We start from the raw sequence: 19,940 nt of genomic DNA on the forward strand, positions 1-19,940 counted from the left end.
CTGCTCAGACTTGGATTAGCATTTTTATAATGTTACGTATTTTAGGCGCTAGGCTAGGGGTTGATGCTGTCAATGGACGCACAGGGTATGGTGTACCAACCCCTGGAACTCCCGGGACAGTCATGGCAGCGAGAGAAGGGAAGGACTGTTAAAGAGATGGTAACTGGTTGTCTTTTTTCCCCTGTGTTCGCCTATGCCCAAACATTTGCTTTAAGTACTTGCCACCTTTTCTACGTCTGATTGTTCCAAAGGCAAGAGACTGGCAGGGCTAGGATATGGAGAGTAAGGGAGCCTTAGTCTGGAGAACATTGCTAATGCCCCCCTTCACTACAGGAAATAACTTCAAGGAAGAATCCGCAGAGCTGTTTTGCCAAGCCCTGTCGGTAAGAAGCAAGGGGTGGGTGCAGCCAGCCATGTGAGAGATGCCCCGGGAGATGGGTGGCTCTGAGCATAGGGAAGTGAGGCTACTTGCCTGATTTAGGGAGCTGGCGAGTGTTTAGACTCCGCCAATCCTATCAAAAACCTCAGCAAGTGGTAGGACTGTTTGAATGGTGCTAAATTCTCGCAGCAGTCATCAACAGTTCAGCAGGAAACGAACAAGAAATTGTCCTCAGTCTAAGAACACTAGTCTACTTAATTTTTGACATATGGGGGCCCACACTGTTCTAAGAGAGGTATTTGCAGTCACAAAGAAGACAAAAATTACCTCTCTCTGCACTGTTTCTTTCTCTAGACCAATTACAGAATTAAGTCGCTGGATCTCAGTCACAACCAATTCTCTGATAAGGCAGGAGAGTACCTGGGGCAGATGCTGGGTGAGTCTTCCGCGGAGAAAGGAGCCAGCAAAGGAGAGGGACATGGGGTATGACGGCTTGTCAGAGCTGCATCTCCGGTTTCTTATTGTTACTGAACGTTCTGATTATAAAAAGTGATGTAAACCACACCCAAAGTACACTTTGAATGGAGCAGACACCTGAATGTGGGAAGTAAACTTTAAAATGATTAGAAGAACGTAGAGAGAAGTAACTTGCTGACTTCAGGGAGACTACGGATTATTAAACAGAAATGGGCAGAAACTGTAACAAAATAGTGGCAGAAACTGTAACAAAAACAATTCATATATTCGACAACAGTAAGTTTAAAACTTGCATGTGATAAAAGACATTGTGGGGCAATGATAGAAAACAAGCGATAACTAAGGAGTAGAAATGTGCAGCATTTGTATAATAGAAAAGATTACTCTTCAGAATATTGATAAAAGATCCTATAGCTCCATTAGGCAGTGATAAATACTCCCAATAAAACAATGGTCAAGGGGCTTCCCTGGTGGCGCAGTGGTTGAGAATCTGCCTGCCAATGCAGGGGACACGGGTTCGAGCCCTGGTCTGGGAAGATCCCACATGCCGCGGAGCAACTAGGCCCGTGAGCCACAACTACTGAGCCCGCGCGTCTGGAGCCTGTGCTCCACAACAAGAGAGGCCGCGATAGTGAAAGGCCCGCGCACCGCGATGAAGAGTGGCCCCCGCTTGCCGCAACTAGCAAAAGCCCTCGCACGAAGCGAAGACCCAACACAGCCATAAATAAATAAATAATCCTTCCCTAAAAAAAAAAAAAAAATGGTCAGAGCGTATGGACAGTGACCAAGGAAAGCCAAGCGCCCACGCTCTTTAGTAGTTAGAAACATGCAAAATAAAACAACAAAAAATCTCCCTTGTCATCTAGCAGAGCTGTAAAAATTTCCCGTCAGAGAGTATCAAGGGCGAATACAAGCAAGAAATAGGAACACTCACAAGTCTACTAGGTAAAGGCACTTTGGAGAACAATTTGACAGTGTTTACTAACGTCGAAAATGTATATATTTTCTGTGATGCAGTTCCCCTCTATACGTGTCTCAGAGACGCTCTCATACATACACGGAGAGAGATGTCTGAGGAGGTTTCACTGCAAAAGTGTTATAAAAGAAAATAAAACCATAAATGCTCATTCCTGGGGGAATGAGTAGAAAAGGAAAGACTCCTAGCAGTGGGGATGGGATGCTAATCTAGATGGAGTGGTGAGGGAAGCCCCTCAGGGAAGGTGGCTCTTTGTTGAAACCTGAATATCAAAGAAGAAAGAGCCGTGGGGCTTCCCTGGTGGCGCAGTGGTTGAGGGTCTGCCTGCCAGTGCAGGGGACATGGGTTCGAGCCCTGGTCTGGGAGGATCCCACATGCCGCGGAGCAGCTGGGCCCGTGAGCCACAACTGCTGAGCCTGCGCGTCTGGAGCCTGTGCTCCGCAACGAGAGGCCGCGATAGTGAGGGGCCCGCGCACCGCGATGAGGAGTGGCCCCCCGCTCGCTGCAACTGGAGAAAGCCCTCGCACAGAAACGAAGACCCAACACAGCCAAAAATAAAAATAAATAAATAAAATTTAAAAAAAAAAAAGAGAAAGAGCCGTGCTAGGGTCTGGACACACAATGCTCCAGGCAGAAAGAATGGAGTGTGTCCTCTTTGAACTGGGGGGACAGTGTGGCTGGAGCAGAGGGGACGGGGAGGAGGATGGAAGGAGAAGAGGTTGTTGGGGTGGCCTGCAGCCCCTCACTTTGGGCTGTGAGAGCCATGACGCGGGAGCCGTGGAACGCCAGGAGCCTGGGATCCATTCGGCGCACGACGAGGAGTTGTGAAGGCTGTGAGTGTGGGGACGACACGGTACGGTGTGCAGGTATAGATGTGCTGCGTGAAGCCTGCAGCTGAGGAGGGCAGGAATGGAAGAGGGAGGCCAGTCAGGAGGCTGGTGAGGTGGTCCAGGCAAAAGAGGACAACAGCGTGAGCTCAGGGAGGAGGCGGTGCCTGAGCGGTGGATGGATTCAGAATATACTTTGCAAGTAAAGCCGAAAGGACTTGCTGATGTGAAGAAGGAAGGAAGGGAGAGATAGACTCACGATTCTTCTGTTTCAGTTACTGGTTAGAGGCAGGTGTCATTTACTTAGAGGGGAAAACTCAGGGAGTAACAGTATGGGGGATGGGCAGGAGTTAGGAGTCAAGTTTTCCGTTTTGGCCGTGGAGGGCTTTTGATGCCCATTCGACGCCTACACAGAGATATCAGGCTGTGTGAGTTTGCTGTGTGAGTTTAGAGCTTGGTGAACAGATCAGGACTAGAAACATATATTTGGGAGTCATAGGCATAGGGAGGTATTTAAAGCCATGTGTCAAGATGAGGTCATCCAGATGAGGAGTGCAGATAGAGTTGAGTAGGTGGCCATCCCACTGGCCCCTGGGTCACGCCAACATTTTTAGGGGTTGCAGAGGAGGAAGAGGAGGAGCTGGAGACGGAGTGGTGAGTCAAATAGGAAAAGTGAGGAACCAAGGAGCCATATGAGGGCGTATTTTCAAGAAGGGGTAAGTGGTCAGCTGGGTCAAGTAATGCTTAGAGGTCAAATAAGATGAGGACAGAAAAGTGACCACAGGGCTTAGCAACATGGCGATAATTGGTGACCTTGACAGGTGCCATGTTCGTGAAGTGGGTGAGTATGGAAACCCAGCTGGAGTGGGTTGAGTTGAAAATGGGATGCAAAGAAGTGGAAATGACCACATAAGCAACTCCAGACGTTCCACTGAGACAAGGTTCGAACAGAAGGACGGGTGGCATAGAGTCCAGGAAGGTTTTTAAGAATGGAAAACGCTGATCGGAAGAAGAGAAGAAGAAACTGAAGATACAGAAGAAGGAGGAGATGATTAGAGGAGCAAAGTCTTTGAAAAGGCTGGAAGCAATGGCATCCAGAACAAAAACGGAGGGGTCGCCTCTGAGAGCAGTAGGGACTAATCATTCACTGAAAGAAGGAGGCGGCAGGAGTGGGTGCGGGGGCAGGGGAGCTGGTAGACTGCACGTCGGAGGACGAAGCTCTCTCATCCCATTGCTGCCATTTTTGCAGTGAAGTACGAGGCAAGATCTTCAGCTGAGGGTGGGAGGAGGGGAAGAGTAAAGTGTAAAAGAACTGTTGGGCAGTTTGAGTCTCCATTTGAAAATTAATTGTCAAACATTTTAAAATCAAATTTTAGGGATTCCCTGCTGGCGCAGTGGTTGAGAATCTGCCTGCTGATGCAGAGGACACGGGTTCGAGCCCTGGTCTGGGAAGATCCCACATGCCGCGGAGCAACTGGGCCCGTGAGCCGCAACTACTGAGCCTGCGCGTCTGAAGCCTGTGCTCCGCAACAAGAGAGGCCTCGATAGTGAGAGGCCCGCGCACCGCAATGAAGAGTGGCCCCCGCTTGCCGCAACTGGAGAAAGCCCTCGCACAGAAACGAAGACCCAACACAGCCAAAAATAAATAAATAAATAAATAATAATTTTTTTAAAAAAATCAAATTTTAAAACAAATTTAAAATGAGACAGACTACATTCTGTTTTAATATGGTTACCAGCATAATATATATGCAGCTTTTTAAAAAATCTTTATTATTATTAAAGCTACCAAATATAAGATGATTACTATGTGACAGACATCAATACTAGGCTTTTTACATCAATCCTCACAAAAAAAACCTTGTACAGGTTACCATCTCTATTTTACAGATAAGAAAACAGAAGTACGGGAAGGATAAGTAACCTGTTTAAGGTCACAAAGCTAGTAAGTGTTGAGAACAGAATTAAAATTTTAATTTTGTGGCCATTTAAGAGAGGCAGGCTTGCAAGGTTTAACTTAAGGGACTTCCCTGGTGGTCCTGTGGTTGAGACTTTGCCTTCCAATGCAAGGGGGGCAGGTTCGATCCATGGTCGGGGAGCTAGGATCCCACATGCCTCGTGGCCAAAAAAGCAAAATATAAAACAGAAGCAATATTGTAACAAATTCAATAAAGTCTTTAAAAATGGTCCACATCAAAAAAATCTTTAAAAAAAAAAAAAGGTTTAACTTCAGTGAGGGACTTGGCACAGAAGAGGAGAGAAAAATAAGAATAGGATGAGGGAAACAGGCAGGGAGAGAGAATGAAGGCAGGACAAAAGTTTGTTCTCAATATAATAGAAGGTATTGTGCACTTTCCTGAAAGTCTGTCCTGGTGGTTGACACAAGAGAAAGACACGATCAGTACAGAGTGCTCTGTCCATAAAAAATAAAACAAGGGCTTCCCTGGTGGTGCAGTGGTTAAGAATCCGCCTGCCAATGCAGGGGACACGGGTTCGAGCCCTGGTCCGGGAAGATCCCACATGCCGCGGAGTAACTAAGCCCATGCGCCACAGCTACTGAGCCTGCGCTCTAGAGCCCGCGAGCCACAACTACTGAAGCCCGCGTGCCTAGAGCCAGTGCTCTGCAACAAGAGAAGCCACTGCAATGAGAAGCCCGCGCACCGCAACGAAGAGCAGCCCCCGCTCGCCGCAACTAGAGAAAAGCCCGCTTTCAGCAACGAAAACCCAACGCAGCCAAAAATTTAAAAACAGAAAAAGTTAAATAAATAAATAAATAAATAAAACAGAATAACACATTTTTCCTGGGCCTGAAGGCGATTCCTCCCACTCAGTAATCCTTCAAGAGCACTTTAGTCTCTCCTTCCAACGGTGTCCTCGGCACATCCGCCCTCCCCAGATAAAAATAACAATGATGAAGTGTTTAAATAGGATGCTTTCCCAACCCTATGTAGCACGTGAGCAAAAGCATCTTTAAGTTAAAAAAATGTGCAATTTATGTGCAAACCCAACTTCTAGACAAGCCTGATGCCACTTCCACCTGGCTGTATCCCTAAAGCTCTCCTGGATAGAAATTCTGGGGCCTCCACTGCTCCCGTAGGTCTCCATGAAAAAGACATCACGCGATACCACAGGCCATGACTATCATAGTGTCCCTATGTAAATACAAGGTTTGCCATGCTCTCTCCATCTGTTTTAATGGTTGTGTAATTTGCCACCAGATGGATATTTATGTTATGCTTTACCCTTCCCCTGTGAGTTACAAACCTTACTTTTATACGTGATGCCAGGGAAAACATCTACAAGCATGTCGCTGTTCTTAAATCCTGTACTGTCTCCTTAGGAAGAGTCTCAGGGGTGATATTGCTGTGAGATAGAGTAAACAGATTTTAACAGGAAAATGTCTGTGACCAGATAGTATTTGCCAAATAGAGTATACCATTTGCTTGCCACCTGCAATGTATGAGTATTTTACTACGTTGTTGCCAGCCTTGGGAATCATCTTAGAATTTTGTGTTTAAATGAATAACTGACGAATGATTACCTCCGTGTTTTGCTTTGCATGAGGATTGAGCAATGCTTATCCCCAATGTGATGGACCTCTGCCAACCCTGAGACTGGGTTCTCTGGGGTGTGGTGGACGCTGAGATGACTCCTTCCCTCCCACAGCCCTCAACGTGGGGCTCCAGTCGCTGGACCTGAGCTGGAACCACCTCTACATCCAGGGAGCGGTGGCCTTGTGCAGCGGTCTCCGGGTAAGCACTCCGGGAGTGGTGTGTTGAGCCCTGGTGAGGATGGCCAAGCCCTGGAGTCAGCCATCTTGAACCCCTTCCCCATGGGTAAATTCACCCTGCTGAAACCTAGTTGGCATCTTTGGGGGTACTTCAAGGCGGCAGTTTAACTAGGGGGTAGGGAATGACCTCAGCCCAAAGGGAATGAGCCTCAAGAGTACTTGAGACTCTGAGCCCAGCTGGGAGGGGTCTGGAAAGATCTGGCTGATCTCCCTCCTGGGGACCACTGAGCACCCTGTCTGGATGACAGCAGGGGACAAAAATTGGGGCCCATTGGCTGGATGAGTTGCATGCAGTCTTCATGCTGGTGCTGTTCTCCCTTCTCCCTGCAGGCTAACGTGTCCCTGAAGAAACTGGATCTCTCCATGAACAGCTTTGGGAACGAGGGGGCTGCAGCCTTAGGGGAGGTCCTCAGACTCAACAACTCCCTGGCCTACCTAGACCTCAGCAGCAACAACATCAGCAATGAAGGGCTCTCCAAAATCAGCAAAGGATTGGAGTTGAATGAAAGCCTCAAAGTTCTGAAGGTAGTCTTCACCCGAGCTGGGAACGGGACATCTTGTGCATGCATTTGTGTGTGTGTGTGTGTGTGTGTGTGCCCGTGCATTCATGTGTGTGTCCATGCTTCCATGTGTGTGCATCTGTGTATGTGTCTGTGCGTCCATGTGTGTGCATGCACATGTGTATCTGTGTGTATTGGCGTGGGGGCAGCAGGACAATGGAGCTGGATGTTGCTGGAGAGAAAATCTACCTTGTGCTTCATATGTGCATACGTTCTTGGCTGTCTCTCTGCTGTAAACCCAGTGTCACCCTCTGCTCTCACCTGGCACAGGGTAGCGTCTTCCTTCCTCCCATCTGGGTCTCCTCCAGTTTCTTTTTTTTTCTATGCTGAGAGGCTTGCGGGATCTTAGTTCCCAGACCAGGGATCGAACCCCAGCCCTGGCAGTGAAAGCGCCGAGTCCTAACCACTAGACCACCAGGGAATTCCCTCCTCCAGGTTTTCTCCACACTGTGGCCAGAGTGTGCATTCTGAGCGTAAACCTGACTTCCATCCCCACCCACACCTACTCTCCTCCCACTTAGGCCCCCCCGACCATGGCCTCCATTGCTCAAATCCAGTTCTCTCACCCTGTGTGCTTCTCCAGCCTCAGTTTACCCCCCACTCTCCCCTGCACTCCAGCCATGGCCTCAGGGCCTTTTTCATCTCCCTTCCCACAGGGCCTGCAGTGCTCCCTCCATTGGCCTCAATAGCTGGTCTGCCTCAGAGCACAGCTGGAGCAGCAATTCCCCAGGGACCCTGCAGGAACCCTCAGGTCCTGTTTACCCCTTCACGCAGAACTCACCGGAGTTTTTCCTTATACTCTCATTTGAGTGACTATTTGATTGTCTGTCACCACTAGTTCGAAAGTTTCCTGAGGACAAAGACGTGTTTGGCTTTGCCCATTACTATATCCCCCGTACCTAGCAGAGTCCTGAGCATAGAGTAGATGCCCACTGAATATTTATTAAGTGAATGAATGAATACATATTTCATTTTAAATCAATTTGCTCATAGATGCTAATTTATAACATAGAAGCTCATGGGAAGTTGGGAACTGATGTAAGATGAGGACTTCTATTAATAGGTCCCCTTTCTGGGACTCCTACCACAAGCCAGGTTCCATATCAAGTGATTTGCCTCCTTCTTCATGGCCCAGCCCTACCAAGCGGGCTCCAGTAGCCCCACTTGTCAGATGAGAAGACTGAGGCTGTGTGACTTGTCAGGCCGTGCAGCTAGCAAGAGGCAGAGGGATGTCAGCTCTACCTGGCTTTCCACTGCAGCTCCAACTCCCGCAAGATGTGGAGGTGACTCGGCGGGACCGAATACCTGGGGGTGCTGGTGGAAGAAGAATGGGAGTTAGGAATCAGTGAAGGTGAGCCACCATCCGAGAGGACAGCCACCTTAGAGCTGCTGAGGTGACGACAGGGAGTCAGATTCCAACCAGTGGAGGGAGCGTGGTGACTGCAGACCAGACCAGGTGACCGTCTAGTGACTGGGGGAGCTCAGAGGCCGGCCTGGCTGGAGGGGCACCAAGTGTGACTCAGAGAAGAGAGACTGACCCAGCCTGCAAAGGACTGAGCCTCTGTCAGTGGCCAATGAAGCCAAGGAAAGTTCAGAGAATCTGAATTTTAAGACTAAAATGCTGCCTCAGCAAAATGGCAACAGGGATTTTCTCTGGTTAGTGGGATATAGGCGATTTTAACACTTTTTTCTACTGCTTTTTAAATTTTTTCTACGATGACCAAATATTTTAATTTTTAAAATTGTTTTAAAAGTGAAAGAAAAAAAGCTTAAAATATACCTTTTAGTTTGGTCGTATGTGGAGGCCACATCAGTTTTGCCACAGGAATTATCTGTTGCTCTCCACAGCCAGCCCCAGCCCTCCTTTTCTTAATCTTGGAAAAATAAGGAATTCCCCCCACATGTGAGTCAAACCAAAGATTCTAGATGCTAAGCCCTAGGAGGGCAGGGCTCCAGGCTGTCTTTTCTCACTGGAGTACTGAAAGAGCCTGGGAGCCCCCTGACATAGAGTTTTGGTCAGCCTCATCAGGAAACCATCAGCTGAAAGCCTTCAATAATAATAAGTAACATTCACTGGCTGCTTACTATGTACCATGCACTCTTTTGAATGCTTTACCTGAAGTTATGTATTGACTCTTCTGCGCAGCCCTAGGCGATAGGTACATGGTAGTCAGGAAACTAACACAAGACCAGAAAACTAGTCAGCAGAGCCAATGGGCTCCGTGCTCCCTGCTGTTAACCTCCACACCACGCCTCAGTGGCTCCCAGTACTGTGGAGATAAAGCCCTGAGTACTTAGCTAAGCCCCCAAGGTCCTGTGCAATCTGACCCATCGCAGCTCTGTAGCCTCACGCTCTCTCCTCCTGCTCATGAAATGTTTACTTTTGCCCACACACCGCTGCACCTTTGCACTTGCCTTCCCTTGTCTTCTTTGGTGCACCTTATTCCCTCCTCTGGTCCTGTCTGCCTTCTTCATCCCTAGCTAATCCCCATTAGTCCTGCAAGGCTTAGCTCAAGTGTCCCCTCCACCATACTGGATGCCCCTTTCCTTGTTTTCTTTTCTTATTTTTTTTTAAAATAAATTTATTTATTTTATTTATTGTTTTTGGCTGTGTTGGGTCTTCGTTGCTGCGCACGGGCTTTCTCTAGTCGCGGCAAGCGGGGGCTACTCTTCGTTGCGGTGCATGGGCTTCTCATTGCGGTGGCTTCTCTTTTTGCGGAGCACGGGCTCTAGGCGGGCGGGCTTCAGTAATTGTGGCGCGTGGGCTTCAGTAGCTGTGGCTCGCAGGCTCTAGAGCGCAGGCTCTAGAGCGCAGGCTCAGTAGTTGTGGTGCACGGGCTTAGTTGCTCCGTGGCATGTGGGATCTTCCCGGACCAGGGCTCGAACCTGTGTCCCCTGCATTGGCAGGCAGATTCTTAACCACTACGCCACCAGGGAAGTCCCCCTTTCCTCGTTTTCTACGGTACCAGTGGGTACCTCTGTCATTGCCATCATCGCACTTCAGATTTCATTTACTTGTTTGCCTGTGTCCCCCTCTAGAGTGTAAGCTACCTGAGGGCAGAGATCTTGTCATGTTTGCCTGTGCATCCCTCAGCGCTTAACCCAGTGACTGGCACGTGGATGTTTGTTGGATGGATATTTGGATGCATGGATGGATGGATGGATGGCTGGATGGATGAGCAGTGAGGTGGACAGGTGGATGGATGGATGGATGAGCAGTGAGATGGACAAGTGAATGGATGACAAATAGACAGGGAGATGGGTGCTTACAGAGAAGTCTGGGAGGAAGACAGAGATTGTGATTTGATGGGAGGAAATGGAAACCATGCTCTGAGCCAGCCTCTCCTATCCTCATCTCTGCCTCCTTCTGCCTTGCCCTTCCTCCCACAGCTTTACCTGAACCCTCTAAGTATGGATGGGGCTGTGTTACTTATCCTGTCCATCAAGAGGAACCCCAAATCCAAGATGGAGGATATTGACATTTCCGTAAGTGATCAAATTGTTTGCTTGCACTTGGGAGCAAGCCAGTTACCAGGGCCACTGTGCCAGCTCTAGCCCTCAGGGCCCTCACAGAACTGCTCCATGAAAAGGCTACTCCTTTTAGAGTACAACTCTGCCCCTTCCAGAGGTCCTTTCCATAGGAATAGCCATTCGGTCAAAAACATCATGGTGTGAAATTATTTACCAGATCCTGGGAACCCAGGACCTGCACCCCCAACAGTGGGCCTGAGGGCAGAGAGGAGGAACACCAGAAGCAAAGGCAGGGGGACCCCCCAGAACAGACTTGTCTACCGTCAGCTTTGTTGATGGATGGCTTTGGGCCTTAGAATGCTTCCAGAATCACAGGATTTTTAGACTCTGAGTATTAAAACGTGTACAGACCTGTGTTTTCATTTCATGACTCAGCCTACTCAGAGTAGTATTTGAGTGTAAATAAACCTTGATGGAGGAGGGAAGCCTGAGGAGGTGACTCCACTCTGCCAGCTTCTCTCACCAGAATCATCCTAGAGGTGGGAGCTGGTGCCAACAATATCCTATACTTATCTACTACTCTATACTCTTTTTTTAGCCCCAAAGTCATTTTATAGACACCAGTTCATTTAATCCTACCCTGGGAGGTAGGTAGAGTGTATCCATGACCTAGGGCTGCCATGGCGAAGTACACAAACCAAGTGGCTTAAGTGACAGAAATGTATTGTCTCACAGTTCTGGAGGCTAGGAGTCCAAGATCAAGGTGTTGGTAGGGTCGGTTCCTCCAGAGGGCTGTGAGGGAGAATCTGTTCCTGCTTCTCTCCTAGCTTCTGGTAGTTTGCTGGCAATCTTTGCTGTCCCTTGGCTTGTAAAAATAACCCCCTAATCTCTGTCTTCAGCCTCAGTGGCTTCTCCCTGTGGGCATGTCTGTCTCCATATCCCAGTGTTCCCTTTTTCACAAGGACACCAGTCATATCAGATTAGGGCCCACGCTAATGACCTCATTTTAACTTGATCACCTGCCAAGACCCTATTTCCCAATAACGTCACATTCACAGGTAGTGGAGGTTAGGATTTCAAAATTTTTTTTTGTGGGGGATACAATTCAACCCATAACAAGTACTTTTCCTCATTTTCCCATTTTACATGTAAGGAAACTGAAATAGAGAGGTTAGGTCACTTGCCCAGGACCACACAGCAAGTGAGAAACACAGCAAGGAGTAAAACGCAGGGCTTCTGCCTCCTATTCTAGAGTTCTGTAAAGGTACAGTGTTAAAGTCCTTTTCCATTTGCTTAATGCCACACTAATGTGATGTTTTGTTAAGATTTTAATACCTTACAATTCTATCAGTGATGATATTTTGCATTTGAAACCCAAGCTTTTTGGAACTGAATAATAAGTAAAATTTGCCACCGATTATAAAACATTACAAAAACATACCTGCTTTTCTTTTCACTTTGTTCCCTCGCCCCTTCCTCCCTGCCCCAGGCTCCTCCCTGTGCTCATGGGTCTTCCTCTTCAGAGGCCCTCTCCACCTTCATCCTACAGCTCTGACCTGCACCCCATGATGCTGCCTCTGAATCTCAACCACAGGTCCCCAGTTTGTTAGCATTTGGCTCCTCCCCCCGCCCCCCGCAGTGCAGGTTGGAAGGTATGAACCCCAGCACTGCCTGTCTGAGGAAATGTTAGAAATGGTGCTGTTTAGGCCCCAAGACGGCATATAAACCCATGAGCTGGGATCTCACTGCCACTCCACAAGCCTTCCAGAACAAATAGGTCTGAATTGGCCTTTTCCTTCCCTTTTGTCAACGATGCCGCCGTAACTCTAAGTGGTGTTGGAATCCCTTCATTGTAGATGCTTCCAGAGCTTTCTCTAGAGTATCTCTAAAGGGGAGGGAGTAAGTCTTCAGCCCTTAAGCATGGATTTAATTCTTTGAAATGCCAAAAGATACTGAGAACCACATCTGAGGAATGAAGCAGGTCAATCACACTGAGGGAGGCCAGGTTTGATCAAACACCATTTCACAGACCACATGTTCTCCTGCGGCCTCCAACCCGGCTCAGAGGCCACTTCCACAGGGGGCGTTCCCAATGCGTTTTGAGCCGTGACGGGATGGTTGGAATGAGGGGTGCTCTCTGCCACGGCACCTGCTCTGAAGACCAACACTGGTGTAGAAATGGGCTTTTCAGGGCCTTTGTTTGGGGACCAGTCTCATAACCCCACAGCTGTGTCTCATCTGTCACACACAGACACTAATGCTCACCTTCTGAGAGCAGAGTGAGTTGACAATATGTGACAGGCCACCAGCACCCAACTAGGACATCTGATCAAAATCACGTGGGAAACTTACAAGTCAAACCACAAGCTCTAAAAAAGGTGAACCGTCCCAGTCTCGGAGCAGTACCGCAGAACCAACTAGAAAAGACAACACACTGACCTTGCTTGGGAGAGTCCGCTGGTCTGGGAGATGGCACAATGGCAGTGCCCTCCCCATGAAGGGTCCCCTCTCTCCCCGCTTCAGAATGTGCTGGTGTCAGAGCAGTTTGTGAAAATATTGGATGGCGTGTGTGCTGTCCACCCCCAGCTGGACGTGATGTACAAAGCAGTGCAAGGCCTCTCTAACAAGAAAAACCTCTTCACGTCGATGAGCCCTGTGAAACTGATCCAGGTGAGCCCTGCTTTCCTCTAAGAGCCCCCAGGGACCCCTGGAAAGAGCTGACCTTTGGCTCAGCTTCCTAGAGTTTCTCCTCCCCCAGAGTGTCTGCACAGTCCTCGCTGACAAGGAACATCTCAGCTGTGGAATATTCCTTTTGGCTCCCAGAGGAAGGACTGAGAACTGGCTGAAGTGGGAGGGCCTTGGAATAGGATGGTTTCTACCAGCCAGGCTCCTCCATTGCAACCAAAGACAAGTGACTGAAGTGCTCTGTACTTCAGTCTCTTCATCTGTAAAATGGGCATGATAATAGTACCCACCCCAGCAGGGCTGCTGTGAAGATTAAATTCTATACTACACATGACTTAGAACAATGCTTGGCAGGTAATAAGCACACAATTCATGCAGGCTCTTTCCAATAGCTGGTAAGGATGCCAAGACGTCCTGACCCTCTGCTCAGGATGGCTATTTGGTGGCTTCAGCTAACAAGGAACCCTCAAGTGTTTTATACCTAACGGTCACCTTGCCCCTGGTTCAAGTCTTAGATTGTGTCTGGCAGTCACAGGAGGCAGATGTAACAGTGGAAATAAAAACTCAGAGAATGTTAGAGCTGGAAGGAATGTTATAGCTCCTCTGGTCGGACAGCCTCACAGAGCAGTGACTGCCCAGGCCTGGTGTTTCTACCGCCAGCTCTCACCTGCTGCTGGGTGCAGGGCCATCACCACCTGAGGCAGCAGGAGCTGGGAAGGTGCCCTGTAAACACGTTTCTTCATGGTGTGTGCCACTGGGGCTGCTTCCTGCCCCTGGATGGTCTGCTCTGTGCCTTACTTTCCAGAACCAAAGAGGAGAGCTCTTGCATGAAAATTATCATTGTATGAAAAGTTCTAGAAGGCAAAGCGGTATCAAGTATCTTTATATCTTTTCAAGTAAGATGATGTCAGGTGGAACTGAGGGGAAACCTGTTTTGCAAGAAGAGCGGGAATGGAGTTATCCGATGCAAAGTGGGGGCTTGCTCCTTGTTTTAAAACAGTGTAGAAAAGGGATCCCAGAGGAGAGCCTCAACCATACATACAATGTAAACCACAGTCCTTCCCCTCGGGGGCCCGACAATCGGGTTGGGAAGATGGGACAGATACAGTCATTCCTAATAGAAAGTGTCATATGATAAATAATAAACAAGTGACAAAGGTAGCAAATACAATCCAAATTAGAGGTCACCGCAGGCGAACAGAAAAGGATGCCTCCTGGCAGAGGTGGGGCTGGGCAAGGGCCTTGACAAGCGGAAAAGATGCAGGTGAGCAACAGAGAGAGGGAGGGAAGAGGATGCCAACCAGCAAAGGAGCAGAGTGGGAGTCGCTCGCAGTGTGTGTGGGGGGTGGGAACCGGACCGCGTGGCTCTGGCCTCACAGGGAAGCCTGGGAGTCAAGGCTGCAAGGAGAGGCTAGAGCTGGATGCAGCAGTCCTCAGATTTTAGGCTCAGAGGGAGGTTTGAGTCCACAGGGAGCAGGGAGCCGGTGCGAGTTGTTGAGCAGAGGCTGTAATGTAAATCCAGCAGGACTGAGGGGTAATTTTTCTGGCAACGGGGAGGGAAATGAACTGAGGGGGTAAATATGAGACGGGGAAAACCAATGAAGACACTATTGTAGTATTCCAGATATAGAACGGTAACTTGGCTGAAAATGACAGTGAGAGTGGAGGTACAGATGTAGGAGATGTCTTTACGGAGCATCTCCAGGACTTGGTGAGTGGTTGTGTGTGTGTATGTGTGTGTGTGTGTGTGTGTGTGTGTGTGTGTGTGTGTGTGTTGGGAGAAGGGAGGTCTGTGGGGAGAGGAGAGAGCCAAAGATAACTCCCAATTTTTTTTTTTTTTTTTTGAGAAATGAGGTGCGTTTTTAAATTTTTTTTTTAATTTTTATTTATTTATTTATGGCTGTGTTGGGTCTTCGTTTCCGTGTGAGGGCTTTCTCTAGTTGTGGCAAGTGGGGGCCACTCTTCATCGCGGTGCGCTGGCCTCTCACTATCGCGGCCTCTCTTGTTGCGGAGCACAGGCTCCAGACGCGCAGGCTCAGTAGTTGTGGCTCACGGGCCTAGTTGCTCCGCGGCATGTGGGATCTTCCCGGGCCAGGGCTCGAACCCGTGTCCCCTGCATTGGCAGGCAGATTCTCAACCACTGCGCCACCAGGGAAGCCCATAACTCCCAATTTTTAAGCCCAGTGGACTAAAAGAACGATGGTAACATTGCCAGCAGTAGGGAAGTCCTGCAGGGAAAAGGGACCGCCCCCTGGCCCCGCCTCCCGCTCTGGCCTCATCCCTCCCATACTCCCCCGCTCCTCTACATTTCAGTCCCACTGGATTTCTCCCCATTCCTTTTTTTTTTTTTAACTTATTTATTTATTTATTTTTGGCTGCGTTGGGTATTGTTGCTGCTCACGGGCTTTCTCTAGTTGCGGCGAGCGGGAGCTACTCTCCATTGAGGTGCGCGGGCTTCTCATTGCAGTGGCTTCTCTTTTTGCGGAGCACGGGCTCTAGGCGCGCGGGCTTTAGTAGTTGTGGTTCGTGGGCTCTAGAGTGCAGGCTCAGTAGTTGTGGCACACAGGCTTAGTTGCTCAGCGGCATGTGGGATCTTCCCGGACCAGGACTCGAACCCGTGTCTCCTGCATCGGTAGGCAGATTCTTAACCACTGCGGCACCAGGGAAGTCCCTCCCCATTCCTTTTTGCATCAGTTCTCTCTTAACATTAACTCTGAGTCCCTCTGCCTAAACGCCCTTCCTTTGTGTCTCACTCACTCCTCCTCACTCTCTAGGTCTGCACCGGAGTGTCACATCCTTGGGCAACCCTTCTCAGGTTTCCTGGTCAAGAGTATATGCCCTTGCCACATGCTCCTGCAGCCCTCTGCTTCACCCTTTCACCGCAAGACTCTGAACTCCTCCAGGGCAGGAGCTACGTTGGGTCTTATCAAAAGCACCTACCAAAGTAACGGGCCCTTATGCCCATCAAGGCTCTTAGTTGCTGACCACAGAATCCACTCCACTAGGTTAAGCAAAGAGGGATCTATTACCAGCGATAGACCCCAGAGACATTAGGAGGGCTGAAGAAAGACTCTATGTTTAGATTCCAGAAATGGCTCTCCAGACACCCCAACTGGCTAGCCACGATGGCTGCTGCTTCTGCCTAGGTCAGGAAGCAGCCCAATCAGGAATCGCCCGCTGAATCGGGAAGCCACCCCCATGGCTGCCGGCAGCCTGCTCTCTCCAGATCACATGGGTCACACATACGCATCACCCAAGGGCTTGGCGAAACCCATCCCATTCTGACCCGTAGCTTCAAGGGGGCTTGGGGAATGCTGGTTTTTAGTTTTCCAGCCTCTGTGTTATAGAGAGGCGGGCTGTGAAGGAAGCGGAGTGGGTGTTGAGAGCCCGCCCGTGGTATCTGCCGCAGCACTCAGTAACAGATTGCAGAATTCAGCTGACTGAGGTTTGCTTTAGACGTGTTGGATTGAGGTGTCGGTGGGGTTTAGCATGGACTTGCGAGCAGCTGCTGGGGACGCAGAACTGGAAACGTAGGTGGGATTCATCCCGGGGTGGGCTGGTGTAGGCAGCGCACACCAGAGAGGGAAGTGTAGGGAGAGGAGAGCAGGGACCAGGGACTGATCCCCAAGGAATTCCTCTGTGAGCAGGGTGTCTGCAGAAATATCAAGAAAGCTGGGCCTTGCCTATGGCCTTTTGAGAGTCGGAGGGGAAAAGAAACAAAAAGATACTAAAAAGGGACCCAAAAGAATATTTTAATGGTATTGGAAAGTTCACAATATATTAATACAGTGCATTTTATAAAATAGTATGTTTAGTAGATAGATAGATAGATAGGTAGATAGATAGACAGGTAGATGAAAAAATATACATCAAGGTGTTACCTCTGGATGGTGGGATCAGATTTATGGGTTATTTTTAATTTTCTTCTTTCTATTAATCTAAACTTTCCTTAAAATGTGAGTAGGTAATATCTTTGAATTGAAAACAGTGAAATATTATTTATAAATACTCTAACACAGTACGTCTCCATATAAGTATTTGTAGAAAACGATGAGAATTCTGTGAACACCAGGAGCCTTTCCTGCCTGTCCCGCTACCTGGCTGAGGTTTGGTCTTTTGGTCTCTGAGTTAACAACAGGCCACCCATGTACATAGAGCACCATCTTTGCTAGTCTTAGCAGGACAACTTCAAAACTAAATAATACACGTAAACATGATCACCGCCCTATTCCCTCCAAACTGTGGGAGCTCAGCAGTGTCGACTCCAATCCTTCCACCTGTGGAACGTCGAATGGCAGGAGAGCCTGCTCAGTGTCGGTGGGGCAGACACACAGAAGCATCGTGGCGTGTGGTTCTGCCGGACCTCAGACCTCGGTCTGGGCGGGCAGGGGTGGGAAGCAGGGGTGGGGGGCGGGGGTTGGGGGGAGTTGGTATAGATATTACAAGGCTCCTGGTGTCTCCTCCTTCTCTCAGAGCTATGCAGACCAACACAAAATCTCGGTCCTGGACTTCTTCAGGAGCTTGAACCCTAGTGGAGAGATGACGATGCCTGTGGGCGAGTTCCAGAAAGCTATGATACAGGTGTGTGGATTCCTAGTGGACGCAGGCACTATGTGTGCACGCGCAGGGGTGTGTGTGTGAGAGAGAGACAGACAGGACACGGCATGAGCACCTCAAAGAGTTCCTTGGGATTGGCTGTGAGAAGCCAACTTATCCACTGCTTTACCTAGACCCAGAGGGACACCTAAGGCCTCCTTCCACTGCCTGCTGAAGTCATTCTCTGTACTGCACGTCTGGGTGCCACTGGTGACCCAAGATGCTGCCTGAAGACACACATTCTTCATCTTCTAGGCCTTTCTCCCATTGCATGTGGCTACTGGGCAGATTTTAAAAGGGAGTGGGAGAAGAGACCACATCCCGAAACCCCAGTATTTCGCCTTTGGCCCTATCATCTTGCCTGAAATCCCACACCTTCACATGTGGGATATGATGGAGGTGCTGAGGGCCCCCTGAAATGCAAGCATGAAGAGGTCTGTCACCAGGGCAGCCCTAGGAAGGACAGGCCCTGCAAGAATAGGACTTCATGGGGGCCCAGGTGGGGGGATAAGACCCTTGGTGACCCGTGGTGAAGAGGGCCGGCCAGACTCAGTAGCAGGGAGGTAAGGATGAACTTCCCATGCTGCAAAGTCGCCGCCTACTCCAGCTGGATCCCCATCTCCTTCACCCCTATTGCTCCCCAGAGAAAAGAGAGGCTCTGGAGTCTGGGCAGCGACCCACGGACATGGGCGGGGACGATTCTTCCTGCCCTGCGTGGTGTGGGTTCAGTTTCTTCTGAACCGAGGAAACTGTTGCCAGCTGTGGTCCCAAGGGCAGTGAGGCATTGTGGGGTGTGTGTGTGTGTGTGTGTGTGAGACAGGAGAGGTCTGGGGGGAGCAGAGAGCTCCATTGACCTTGCATGTTCTATCTGCTTCCTCAGCAGAACAAGGTCCCCGTAAACCGGTACCAAGTCAGGGAGCTGATAAAGAAGCTGGGTGAGAAGACAGATATGGTGGACTTCAGGTCAGCCTGGCCCCGCCGTCCGGCCCTATCTGGGCTTCCCTTCTGCCCTGGGCAGGCCCCCGGTTCCCTCTAAGGCACCCTGGCTCCTGGGGCCGCCCTGGAGCAGATAGGAGGTGACACAAGGAGCAAATGGATAGGCCCTGGTGTGGTGAGAGGGGCAGTTGGGGGCGTGTACAGGTATCACAGTGGCCCAAAGAGGAGGTATCACTGGGGGGAAGGGGGCGTCACACAGACAGACAAGAGGACAGAGGACAGCAAGTACCAAGCCTGAAGTGTGGGCCAGCACGGTGCACTGAGGAACTGCAGGTCTTTCAACGCTGCTGGAGTTTAGGCAACCAGGCCGGTTGTGACTTAAGCTGAACTCCTTGAAGAGATCGGAAAGGACCGTGATAATGGTCCTAACAGCAGCCAACATCCATGAGCCCTTACCACGTGCCAAGAACCCCGCCAGTCACCAGACAGGTGCCTGAATTCTCACAGCGCCCAACGGGCACTAGTATCACGCCCATGCTGTGAATAATGATCGGAGCTTTAGAGAAGGAAAGCACAGAGCCAAGTGCTTGTGGCCAGAAAGGGGCAGCTGTGGCCTTAGCACCCCGGTCTGCGTGGTCCCAGGACCCACTCCTCCTCGCCGAGGCTGCAGGACCCTGCTGGTCTGCAGGTTGGTCCATAAGGCCCTGCGGCTTGGTGTCTCATGGAATCCCTAAGGAGTCTGTCAGAGGAGGCCCCCATCTGGTCCTGCCCCACAGCCTTCTCCCAATACCTCCGTCCTTGCCCCCATCAGTGTCTCTCATGTGTGGAGAAGCCACCGCACAGACTGACCCAGCTGCAACCCTGCTCTAGCTAGTAAGGGTGCGGCCGTGCGCAGAGCTCTCAGTCTCCAAGTGTTGAGAATGGGGTGATAACCACAGCACCTGAGAGAGTTTCATAAGAATCAAGTGGAGACAATGCACATAAGGGGCTGGCACATGATGCTGTCATTCAGGAGCGACACCATCATCCAGCAAGCACCCCCGACACCCGCAGGGTGGCTCAGGCTTGCACACCACCCCAGGCCCCCCTACTCTGTGCCTGTGTCCTGGACCTCCCCGCCTGCCCTCCCTGAAGTACGGCCTCCTGTTCCTTGGGATGCTGGTGGGAAAGAGCACAAAGCAGAGGTCAGGAGACCGGGTCCAGGTCCAGCAACCCTCCAGCTTTGCAGATGAGGTCACATGGC

The 19,940-nt window shown here is 49.9% G+C and overlaps 1 protein-coding gene across 1 annotated transcript in view; it reads left to right on the plus strand.

The window, feature by feature from the left end:
• The window catches only part of LRRC74A (leucine rich repeat containing 74A), a 31,621-nt gene extending 12,224 nt beyond the window's left edge, over nt 1-19,397 (plus strand). Inside the window, exons 6-14 of the mRNA XM_059915238.1 lie at nt 334-383; nt 734-815; nt 6,326-6,411; nt 6,780-6,974; nt 10,400-10,495; nt 13,004-13,150; nt 17,639-17,746; nt 18,642-18,724; nt 19,340-19,397. Of these exons, the coding sequence (XP_059771221.1) occupies nt 334-383; nt 734-815; nt 6,326-6,411; nt 6,780-6,974; nt 10,400-10,495; nt 13,004-13,150; nt 17,639-17,746; nt 18,642-18,724; nt 19,340-19,397 (905 nt within the window). The remainder of the gene's footprint in view (nt 1-333; nt 384-733; nt 816-6,325; nt 6,412-6,779; nt 6,975-10,399; nt 10,496-13,003; nt 13,151-17,638; nt 17,747-18,641; nt 18,725-19,339) is intronic.
• The last annotated feature ends 543 nt before the right edge of the window (nt 19,398-19,940 follow it).

The sequence above is a fragment of the Balaenoptera ricei genome, chromosome 2 (assembly GCF_028023285.1).
Source record: "Balaenoptera ricei isolate mBalRic1 chromosome 2, mBalRic1.hap2, whole genome shotgun sequence".
Lineage (NCBI taxonomy): Eukaryota > Metazoa > Chordata > Mammalia > Artiodactyla > Balaenopteridae > Balaenoptera > Balaenoptera ricei.